A 12,721-nucleotide genomic window follows, 5' to 3' on the forward strand; every position below is an offset into this window, starting at 1 on the left:
CTAAAATGAGTTTTATTGACGTTTTATTGTGTTTTTTTTTCGGAGAATAGATGGATGTCCCATAATGCTATTTGAAAATGTAAATAAATGTAGTCATATGGCTTTATTTTAACGGTCTACGTGCATAGTCTAAAGCGCATGGCCCAAAAGCATTAAGGGCATGTCTGAAATAACTTTTGCTATTTTAAGGATGGAAAATATGGTTTGCGCTATGGCGCATGGTCTAACAGGGTTGTGCTTATTCTCTTAATGAGTTATAGGTGTGTTTTGAGCATAACGTGCATTTAACCAATCAGATTCTCCCATTCTCTTTAAGAGTCATTTGAGTCACACCATGGCACATTTGGTATTTACATGGCGGACTTAATAAGGGGACAAACTTAACCCTTCACTAGTGAGAAAACAGTTCAACAGACCATCTGCAGCGAAAATAAAGAATGAGCCTCCTCCATTTGGCCCTTTCTACTTTTTTTCTCTTTACTTTTACTCTTTACTTTTGTGAATAAGGAAACAGAATTGTACGCACTCCACTGAAGACACAAATTGGCCTACATATTTAATTTAGTTTGCTAAGCGCAACTATTTGTTTTAAAACTATTTCTAAATTAAGTTCTAATTTCCAGGAAACTAATAAATTAGTAATAGTAACAAAGTGTGGTTAAAAAAACTGAGTTATATCTAAACACACATCAAATTCGTATGGTCTAAACCCAACAGGTGGACAAATCTACGCTTGTTTTTATTAAAACAAATATAAATATGCATTTAATAAATAATACTGATACTAATAATAACATTATACAAGTGCAAGTTGTCACGAATAAACTGAAAAAAAACCCCCACAAGATGAAGAAGGCATGGAGGCAGTGTTTTTTATGTAGTAAATAATGGTTTTGTAATATTTTAACCCTTTAACTCTTTTTCATATGTAAAGATATGTGTGTGTTGCTGTACATCCTGTGTGTATTAAGCAATGTGTACATGTTTAGGGGTGCACAAATAACGTGCTCTGCGCTGGACCTTTAGCCCAAGAGTCAGGGCGATGCAGTGGTGCAGTAGGTAGTGCTGTCAGCTCACAGCAAGAAGGTCGCTGGTTCGATCCTCGGCTCATTTGGCATGTGGAGTTTGCATGTTCTCCGTAGCGGTTCATTCCGCTGTGGCGACCCCGAATTAATAAAGGGACTAAGCCGACAAGAAAATGTATGAATGAATGAACACGCAAGAGTCCACAAATCGGTGCAAATTGTTTACTATTTAAACAACGTTGTGAAAAGTGTAAAAATTAGGGTTGTGTTGGTCTAAAAATAGTAACACATCACACCAAACACGTCTTGCACCTTTTTGTGCCGGGTGTATTATAGGGCCCATAATTTGTAAGCTATAAAGTGTGCAAATCAATAGATATTAATTAATAATGTTGGAAGAGCCAGGCCTTTAAATGAAGTGAGAATTAAATGAAAATTATTTATATTTTTATTAATATAGTATGCTATATATATATATATATATATATATATATATATATATATATATATATATATATATATATATATATACACGTTATATATATATATATATATATATATATATATATATATATATAACGTATATATATATATATATATATATATATATATATATATATATATATATGTATATATATATATATATATATATATATATATATATATATATATATATATATATATATATATATATATATATATATATATATATATATATATATATATATACATATATATAACTAAACGAGAACTGGAAAAAAAAATAGAACAAAAAAATTACTTAAGATTCCATTCCAAAACTTTGCACATGCAAATTACTATATTTAGGCAAAAATAATAATACGTACAATTTTAATAAACATAAAAAATCAGGAAACACATTAAAAAATAAAAAAAAAATTAGTTAACATTAAATAAATGATGAAAAAATATGATGATAATTATGAAATAAGTAAAAGATAATGCACATTCTGGAAATTGTTTTCACAAGAATACAGACTAACAGGCTTATCCGAAGTGGAGAGCTGTTGTATAAGACTATGAAAGATTTGAAAACAACTGACTGGATGTACTTTATTCCTCCTATTACATGGCTACTTGCCACAAAATGTAAACATTAGGTGCAAAACATTGTTCTGAGCCATAATAGTTTATTAATTCTTTAATTAAAGGCAATGCTGACAAAAACAGCTGAATGGAGCATACACTAACCTACATATTATTCACAAGATGGTGCCAAAATGTCAAAAACAGTAGTATATAAAAAAGACAAGTATATAAATATGGATGTGAATGTATTCACTGACTGATGATTCAAAGTACCCACAGAAGCCTTTGTTATTAGTTTCAGAAGTTGTTATTATGGGATTATCATGAGACCCTCTGGAATACTTGATTTTGATCGTTCAGTCACACAATTCCAAGGTATGTTATTCCCAGATAACAACCGTTGAGATGCACTTTATACCATACACTGAAAACCAGTCAGAATCAAGTATTGGAAAACTCACTCACTCACTTCAGTTTACTCCCCTATAGGTAAAGTTTACCTCGACATGCAAATTACCTCAAAATTTACTCTCCCTCATATGGTTTTAAACCTTTATGAGTTTCTTTTGCTGAACATAAAATAAGATATTTTGAAGAATGCTGGTTGCATTTTTTACTGCATGTTACACTAAATGGTAAAGATTGCTTCTAAAGATTGACTGAAGCATAGAAACATGTATTATTAGTTTCATTTTTAATTATAATTTGCGATCCTTACATACTGATTCAATCCCTGATTTGCCTCAGCAGTCCTTCATCTGTGTGAATCGTGTAAAGAAACAGTGTGCTTTAACTCACGCTGTTACAGACATGCGGTCAGAGACAACAATGACTGTCTGTTTATATCATATTTCAGAGTCAATGGGCTTCAAACCAGCAGTGTGATTGGATTCATCCACTCGCTGAGCGACCGGACGGATTCTGGACAAAGGGAAAAGCAGCTTCTGAGGGGAACTTTTGTGAGCGCCGAGTTGCAGCTCAGACTATAAAGCTTTGAGAAGCGCGTTTTGATTTTTATGACCTGAGACACAAGAAAACAACCTTGTCTCCAGTAGAAAACATGAAAGGAGAAGGGCGAAGAAATCACAGCAGTCTGTAGAGACACACAAAACAACACACACACACAAACACACGTTCTTGTCGGTGTAAAGAGACATTACAAACGAGATGAGAGTGTTTAAAGGGACGGTAATTGATTCATCATTTAATCTCCTTCATGTTGTTCCAGACTTGTTTGAGTGTTCTCTTCCATGAAACATAAAAGGGGAAAAAAAGTCCTTCTGTTCTGCATATTAAATAAAAATAGAAAGTACAAAATGATCCATAAAGTGGCCCATGTGACTCATGCACTACATTACAACTCTGTGTTGATTGGAATACTTGAAATACAGCTTAAATTAGTGAAGGGGTATTCTAAAAAAAAAGAAATTTATACATTTTTCTCAATGGATGCTGCTTTTCTTATATAAAATAAAATAAAATAAAATAAAATAAAATAAAATAAAATAAAATAAAATAAATAAAATAAAATAAAATAAAATAAAATAAAATAAAATAAAATAAAATAAAACAAAACAAAACAAAATAAAATAAAATTAAATTAAATTAAATTACGCTATGCACTGCAAAATCAACCTCAGTCAGTAATGTATTTTAAATATACTGATTAACTATTTCGGTGATATCATAAATAAAAAAAATAAATAATAATAATAATAATAATAACAACAACAACAACAACAACAACAACAACAACGACAACAACAACAATAATAATAATAATAATATCAATAATAATATTAATAATAATTAAATTAAATTAAATTAAATTAAATTAAATTAAATTAAATTAAATTAAATTAAATTAAATTATGCATTAGGTACTGCAATATAAACAGATCAACAGTAATGCATTTTAAATATACTGATTAATTAATTTGGTGATGGATTTCAGTTTAAACTACAAAAATGTTCCACAAAAGGGGTCCATGTTACTCCTGCACTACATTTCAACTATGTATTAAAACTGAAAATAAAAGTAAAATTGCTCAAATGCTGAAGAGAAATACAGATAAATACAGTGAGATTTTGCGAACATGCTTAAAATGATTAAAACTGTAATGAACAACACATAAAGGAAAGCTATAGGGGGAAGCAGTTTAAGGAGAACAAAATCTATAATAAATAATACAAAAAATAACTATAATAATGAAAATTTAGTAGAAATAAATATATGATCAAAAAGCTATACAAAATTAAAATGAAATACATTGTTAAGAAAATGAAAGAGCCTATAATAAAAACTACGAAACTGAAATAATTAACTTAGTTTTATAACTTTAAGAAGTACAGACACACAGTTAAAGTCAGAATTATTAGCCCCTGTTTATTTTTTTTTTATTTTTAAAATATTTCCCCGAATTTTGTTTAACAGAGCAAGGAAATTTTCACAGTATGTCTGATAATATTTTTACTTCTGGAGAAAGTCTTATTTGTTTTATTTCGACAAGAATAAAAGCAGTTTTTATTTTTTTAAAAACCACTTAAGGACAAAATTATTTTCCCTCTTAAGCTATATATTTTTTCCAATAATCTCCAGAACAAACCATCGTTATACAATAACTTGCCTAATTACCCTAACCTGCCTAATTAACCTAATTAACCTAGTTAAGCCTTTAAATGTCACTTTAAGCTGTATAGAAGTGTCTTGAAAAATATCTAATCAAAAAATATTTACTGTCATCAAGGCAAAAATCAGTGTCTGATTTACTGTCATAAATCAGTTATTAGTAATGAGTTATTAAAACTATTTTGTTTAGAAATGTGTTGAAGAAATGTTCTCTCCATTAAACAGAATTTAGGGAAAAAATAAACAAGAGGGCTAATAAATAAGGGGGGCTATTGATTCTGATTCAACTGTATATACATGCATACCTGCATAAAAATAAAATTATTAAATTAAATAAAAATTAAATTAAATTAAATTACACTATGTACTGCAATATCAACATCAGTCAACAGTAATCCATTTTAAATATACTGATTAACTATTTTGGTGATAGCATTCAAATAAAATAAAATAAAATAAAATAAAATAAAATAAAATAAAATAAAATAAAATAAAATAAAATAAAATAAATAAAATTAAATAAAATTAAATAAAATTAAATAAAATTTAATAAAATTAAATAAAATTAAATTAAAAATTAAAAATTAAATAATCAAAAATTTAATTATAATAAAATAATCTAAAATTAAATTAAATTAAAATTAAGACACTTTTAGTCTTTACATACATACATACATATATACATGCATACTTCCATAAAAATAAAATAAACGAACAGACAAATGAACGAATGGACGAACAAACAAATGAACGAACAACAACATTTTTAAAGAAATCTTTTATACTGTCTGCAATTATTATATTGAACTAATGACCATGAAGTAGTTTTTATGTTGTTCTGTGACACTGAATCTGTTTGTGGTTTTATAGCCAGGGTTGTGGCTTAGTAATCTATGGTATAGGAAGCTTTGCGTTGTGCTTTGTGTTTGATGCTTATTAACATTTTTTGAGGCCAAAGACAAATTTCCACTAGTGGAAATGAAAGACTTTTAGTTCTAACATAACCATTGCAACCTAAACCAAAACAAACTGAAAATATACAGTAGTTCTCAAAATTCATTTGACATACTGGGGATATTGTCAGGGGCACCACTAGGGAGGGAAAGTTAGGCAAGGAAATTTAGGATGATCCTAGGGGCCCACACAGTTTTACTTTTTCACTCCCCCCTTCAATTTCGTCCACGACACCACCCCCACTCTTCACCTTTGAAGAGTGGGGGTGTTGCCATGTTGCCATGTGGCCCCTGGACATTGTGCTCAACAGACAAACTGACTGTTTTGAAAGTCCAAATCTGCAAATCTAAAAATATCTTTTTAAGTTTGGTAGAGAAAACAATAACAAAACAACAACAACAACAACAGCAACAGCAACAACTATTCCCTGAATATCTGATTCTCCAAAACAAAAGCAATTAAACAAAGATGTCATCTTGAATCTGCACTTTCTCAGCTTCTCCTCTGAGACCCTCACATGCAATCCTACATCTGCTGAGTTTTTAGAGAAAGAAAAGGAAAAAACTCAATTAAAACTCTGATTAGAAATGTTGCAGTTCTTATTTCAGTCATTCTCTTGAATTCATCTCTCAGCACAGTTCACCAGCAGCTGTTTCACTCCTGTCTGTATTTCTCTGAAGAAATGTTTCTGGTAAACTCTGAGCCACAACAAACACAACGTCTCACAGCCAGAGAAAATAAAGGTGTATAAGAGGAAGATGTGTGTGTGGACAGCAGAATAAGGCAGGTGGTCTGTTATCTCTAGTGTGTGTGTGTGTGTGTGTGTGTGTGTGTGTGTATTGGCTTAGTGAACACACATTTGAGCTGAATCCTGATGCCAGACATGTTTCTCTGCTGACTCTTAGGGAACAGCACGGAGTGTAATTCTGCATTTCTGGCCATCAGGGCTCTTTTTTTGAGGATGGCAGGCCTGGCAACAGCTGCTTTTAAAAGCTTTACATTTTGTAGATTTGCCACAATTTTTTCCCTTATCTATCTTGAAAGGCACTAAAAGTCAGAATAAAGCACAATTAAATGAATAACTGGGTTAAAATAAAAACAAAGACTTTCTCCAGAAGAAAAAAAAACTTTATAGGAAACACTGTGAAAAATGTAACTGCCCTGTTAAATATGACTTATATTTTTATATATAAGTATATAAGTAAGTATATATATATAGTATATATTAGTAATGCGGATATTGGTTTTATCCGTGGGCGCTGCAGATAATCCGCGGATCGGGTAATAAAAATATACATTATGATTAATTGCGGGTCAGTTGCGGGACATGGCAGTGGACCAGTGAAAAAAGCAGAGAGTGGGCTTTGCAGCTTTGCCCAAAATAATGGATGAAGTGCAAGAGTAGCCTACTGTTCAAAGTTTCAGTTAAAGGAGTCATCAGAGGAAAATCTGCTATCGTTCTGGGAGAAACAAGATCGATATATATATATATATATATATATATATATATATATATATATATATATATATATATATATATATATATATATATATATATATATATATATATGTATATTTATATCAGATAAAAGTATGTGTGCAGGCGGGTGGATGATTAGTATGAAGCTGTAGATTCGGGTGTCATTTAGCTGATCCACGCATCTAGTATATATATATATATATATACAGGCGATGCAGTGGTGCAGTAAGAAGTGCTGTAGCCTCACAGCAAGAAGGTCGCTGGGTCGAACCTCGGCTCAGTTGGCGTTTCTATGTGGAGTTTGCATGTTCTCCCTGCGTTCATGTGGGTTTCCTCTGAGTGGGTTTCCTTTGGGTGCTCTGGTTTCCCCCACAGTCCAAAGACATGTGGTACAGGTGAATTAGGTAGGCTAAATTGTCTGTAGTGTATGAGTGTGTGTGTAAATGTGTGTCTGTGGTTGTTTCCTAGACATGGGTTGCGGCTGGAAGGGCATCCGCTGCATAAAAACTTGCTGGATAAGTTGGCGGTTCATTCCGCTGTGGCAACCCCGGATTAATAAAGGGACTAAGCCGACAAGAACATAAATGAATAACATTTTGTTTTCTGCCTTTCAGTTTTCAATTTACATTAAGTTTTAGCAATTGAAACTCTCAGTAGCTGTATTTTTACTCTATTTTTAAAATGTTTTAAAGTCATCAAAATAAACACAAAACATAAAGCCAAAAAAAAAAAAAATCACAAAATATAATCAAAATATAATTGATTAAACTGTAACTAAAACAACTACAGGAAGAGAAAGTCGTTTAAAATATTTAAACAAACAGTCATTCAAAACTATGAATAAATAACACGCTACCCCCCCCCCCCCTTTCCACCCAAACTCTTTATAATACATTATTATTATTATTCAATCCACTTTAATTTTCTTTACTTGGTTACTACCTGGATGAGTCATTTACCTAATAGTAATGAAAAATCCAGTCAAGATCTACCAATGACTAGAGTTACTTCTGATTATGATCTGTAATTTTTCAGGTGTGGGGAGCGCTGCTGAGCAGTCCAGTCATGTCAAACACTGACAGCCAGATGTTTTTATATGGATGTTGAGACACTGCTTATTCTTTTCCGAAATAAATGATGTGACGTGTTGTTTCGTTTTATTTGCTTCTCTCAGTAGACCAACACAATGTTTTTTTTAAAAACTGTGACATTGCTGTAATCAAGATTGGACAGTTAAGCTGAAAGCAGGGTAAACTTGACAAAACTGAACCCCTTTCAATGGTGCTTCTTTCATTTTCAAATCTGTGATTATAATTTACTGGAGTGAAAAGTGATATCCCATAACATTCTATAGCTCTATGTAAAAAAAAACTGCATATGCTGTACTTAGTGCCATATTCTCGAACTTAGAGAGTGAATATATAAATGATAGGTTACATGACGAGGTTATTTATTTTGTTGTTAAGTGAAACATATCCGTTGATTTTATATACTTTAAATAATGTATTCCTGTCACAGAAGCACTGCAGGTGAAATTAGACAATGCTGTTCTGTTGTTTAGGCTGCTGTTGTTTGTGAAGCTAAAAATAAATTCCTTAAAAGATATTTTAAAGAGTCAAAGAAAGTTATTGATGGGAATGCAAGCGTTTTTTGGCGAGAAAGTAAACCAAAACTATCATGGTATTTTGTTAACTTAGTCTATATTGTAATATTCGTTACAATTATATAAATATTTGTTTTATTTGTATAGATTTTATTGTTTATACATTGCTGTTTAAGGACTGTAAGCTGAGAAAATATTATATATTTTTCCTTCTATGCTAATGAAGGACTACTGAGACATTCCAAGCATGGGATGGGTCCTCCTGGTGAGGCAGAGTTCCTCACAGCTCCGATACACATCTCTGCCATTTGCTTACAGTAACCATTTGCTCTTCACCATACACAATTCATCAGCTTGTGTTCTTCCTTCTGATATCTTTGTCATGTTTGGTGTCATTTGACAGTTTATGACTTCAGTGTTGCAGTGATGAAATCAACAGAGACATTGATTAATTGTATTTCAATCTACAATATATTTACTATTGTTGGGTCATGGCCTGAGGAGAGTATGTTAATGTACTTCTCCCTCACTTCCTCTCTTCAACTTTGTTCTCATGTTCAGCTGGTTTTGGGGGTTGGTTTTCACTCATGTTTGACAATGCTTTGCTCAGGGTATAATAGGGAAAGGTAACTGTTGATCTGGGAGAATGGCTTTTACTCTGCATCTCCCGCACACTGGTGCGTAGCCTCATATGCTAACAAAGGCAGTTTCACTGTCTTTGTTGCTCAGCAGTGCATATGTTACAGCTAATTTCTTTATACAGTATGTTAGTTTGTTTCATTCTAATGTCTGTATATTTAAACATGTAACTTAATAAACAACTTTGCCTGCTTTAAGACGTAGAGATTCTTTCTCTATATCAATGATGATAACAACTTTAATGGAGTCAGATTAATTACAATGGAGTCAGATAAATAATGGATTTAAACACGCTATCCTTCAACTGCTTCCTGTTTCCGATTATTGGTTCAGAATAGCAGCGTAAGCTTCAAGCCTTACAGGACAGTGTTTTATTCACCTTATTCTTCGCCGACGAGTGGGCGCAGCCATCTGAATCTTTTTGGCTTGAGACTTCCGGTCTCATTCACTTCCATTCATTTTTTGACATTAAAAACTGCTCCTTTTGCTGTTTGATGTTGCAAACTGATATTTTCTTATTGTATTATTCTACTTGGTCTGTGTAGTCATGCAAACGTTTGTTTGTAGAGCAAGTAGTTTAACCGTTTTCTGCGGTTTATTATTCCTAGTCATTTCTCCCATAGGCGACTGAATTGGAAGTTCTAAAACAATCGCGAAAACAGGCGCACTTCCGCATTTTAGAATAAGGTCGATAGCCTACATCCTTGTGGCAAGGGACTCTCACGATAAAAAAAAAAAAAAAAAAAAAAAAAGTGGGCTCCTGCAAAGACCACTGTATAGTTTGAACACTAGGGAAGAGGATCAGCTAATGTTGCAAGCCAGATTTAAACTGCATGTCAATGTCACTCCAGCAGCAGAACTCAAAATCAGAGGTCTTCTTTATGTTCTTGAGGTGTGTGTATGTGTGTGTGTTGGTCTTACTTGAAGAGCTCTTGTCTGGAGATGGCTCTGTTGGTGAGCGGGTCGATGGCGTACACCTGCAGGTCTGATTTTGAGTAGTCTTCAAGTTCATAACCTTCACCGTGCCGCCGCGGTCCGATCGATTCCACTATCACTTTAGCACCGGGGATCTGATCCTGCACGTACCGCTCCAAAATACTGAAAACACATATAGGGGATTAGGGGGGATCTATCTTCTTTAAATGCAAAAAAAAAATGCTGTAATACTTCTACTTTATATACTAAAAAATTAAAATACAGAAAAATACAACGCATTCCAATACCCAAAGGCTGAATCTCACAAACCAGAAGCACACAGATTATAAAATTATATTATTAACCCCCTGTTTATTTTTTTTCCTATTTCTGTTTAACTGAGAGAAGATTTTTTATACACATTCCTAATCAATAGCTTTAATAACTCATTTCTAATAACTGATTTAATTTATCTTTGCCATGATGACAGTAAATATTTGACGATGTTTTTCAAGACACTTCTATACAGCTTAAATACTGTGACTTAAATACTGTGACTATTACATTTAGTATATTTTATCTTACATCTTATATTTTTAGTATTATGTCTATTGTTGGTTTTCTTTATGTGTGACTTATTACATTTAGTATACTTTATCTTGCCTCTTATATTTTAGTATTATGTCTATTGTTTGTTTTTCTCTCTTTTTATGTTGCTGCTGGTCTCTGTGAGTTACCAAACAAATTTCGTTGTACAACCACAATGACAATAAAAGTTCTTTACTTTACTTTTACTTTACTTAAAGTGACATTTAAAGGCTTAACTAGGTTAATTAGGTTAACTAGGCAGGTTAGGGTAATTTGGCAAGTTATTGTATAACGATGGCTTGTTCTGTAGACAATCGTAAAAACATAAAGCTTAAAGGGGCTAATAATTTTGACCTTAAAATGGTTTTAAAAAAAACTGCTTTTATTCTAGCTGAAATAAAGCAAGATTTTTTTTTTAGTTAAAGACTTTTTCCAGAAGAATTTCCAGAAGGAAATTTCCTTGCTCTGTTAAACATCATTTGTGAAATATTTGAAAAAGAAAAAAGAAGTCAATTCTGATTGCAACCATATTATTATTATTATTATTATTATTATTATTATTATTATTATTTAATCGCTGATGCGTTTACAAACTGAAATGGTGAATTAAATCAGAGAAAGTGTGAAAACAAAGGCTGTTGACAGAGCAGGAAACTCTTGAATGACACTGAAAGAGATAAAGGAGGACTCAGTCTCACCTGATCAGCTGTTCTTTATTCTCCTCCACCACTGTAGGAGGAACATTAGACACCACCACCTGCATGTCCAGAGCATTCACAACAGACACCTGTAACACACACACAACAACAAACACATCACTGCACTCAAGCTCAAACAATGATTTACACCAATCAGCATGACAGCCACATCCAGTTTTTTTTCTAAAGCTTAAAGTGACCAAACACTTTTGCAGAACATTGATTGTAATGTTTTATCATGCAGTCTTTTTCATTTTAAAAGATTTCGAATAGCTTATTTTTTATTTAAGTTTTTATAATTATACAGCAGGTGGCACAGTGGCTCAAGGTCCAAGGTTGCTGGTTCGTGTACTGGCTGGGCCAGTTGGCATTTCTGTGTGGAGTTTGCATGTTCGCTGGTTTCCTCCACAGTCCAAAGACATGTGCTATAAGTGATTTGAATAGACTAAATTGTCTGTTGTGTATGAGTGTGTGAGTGTGTATGTGTGTGTGGGTGTTTCCCAATACTGGGTTGCAGCTGGAAGAGCATCCGCTGCACAAAACATATGCCAGAATAGTTGGCGGTTCATTTCACTGTGGCAACCTCTGAAATAGAGACTAAGCCGAAGGAAAAATGAAATGAATGAACAAATGATTAATTACATATTTATGAACATATGTTTCAGCTGTACAGTTGAAGCCAGAATTATAAATCCCCTTGTTTATTTTTTTCTCATTTTTTGTTTAACTGAGAGCAGATTTTTTTTCAACACATTTTAATCATAATAGTTTTAATAACTCATTTCTAATAACTGATTTATTTAATCTTTGTCATGTTGACAGTAAATAATATTTTACTAGATATTTTTCAAGACACCTCTACACAGCTTAAAGTGAAATTTAAAGACTTAACTAAGTTAATTAGGTTAACTAGGCAGGTTAGGGTAATTATGCAAGTTATTGTATAATGATGGTTTGTTGTGTAGACTATCGAGGAAAAAAATTGATGAAAGGGGCTAATAATTTTGTCCTTAAAATGTTTTTTTTTTTTAAATTATTAAAAACTGTTTTTTTATAGCCAAAATATAACAAATAAGACTTACTCCAGAAGAAATATTATCAGAAATACTGTGAAAATTTCCCTTGCTCTGTTAATCATCA

The 12,721-nt window shown here is 32.2% G+C and overlaps 1 protein-coding gene across 30 annotated transcripts in view; it reads right to left on the reverse strand.

The window, feature by feature from the left end:
• Window positions 1-12,721, reverse strand: part of pcdh15a (protocadherin-related 15a) — a 759,862-nt gene that overhangs the window by 73,298 nt on the left and 673,843 nt on the right. For all 30 annotated transcript variants that reach the window (XR_012388492.1, XR_012388488.1, XR_012388474.1 and 27 more), the window contains 2 exon segments: window positions 11,582-11,670; window positions 10,302-10,478 (listed from right to left, as the gene is read on the reverse strand). Coding sequence is in view for 3 of the 30 variants with exons in the window: in XM_017358710.4 (XP_017214199.1) it covers window positions 10,302-10,478; window positions 11,582-11,670 (266 nt within the window). In the remaining 27 variants the exon portion in view is untranslated.

The sequence above is a fragment of the Danio rerio genome, chromosome 13 (assembly GCF_049306965.1).
Source record: "Danio rerio strain Tuebingen ecotype United States chromosome 13, GRCz12tu, whole genome shotgun sequence".
Classification (NCBI taxonomy): Eukaryota; Metazoa; Chordata; class Actinopteri; order Cypriniformes; family Danionidae; genus Danio; species Danio rerio.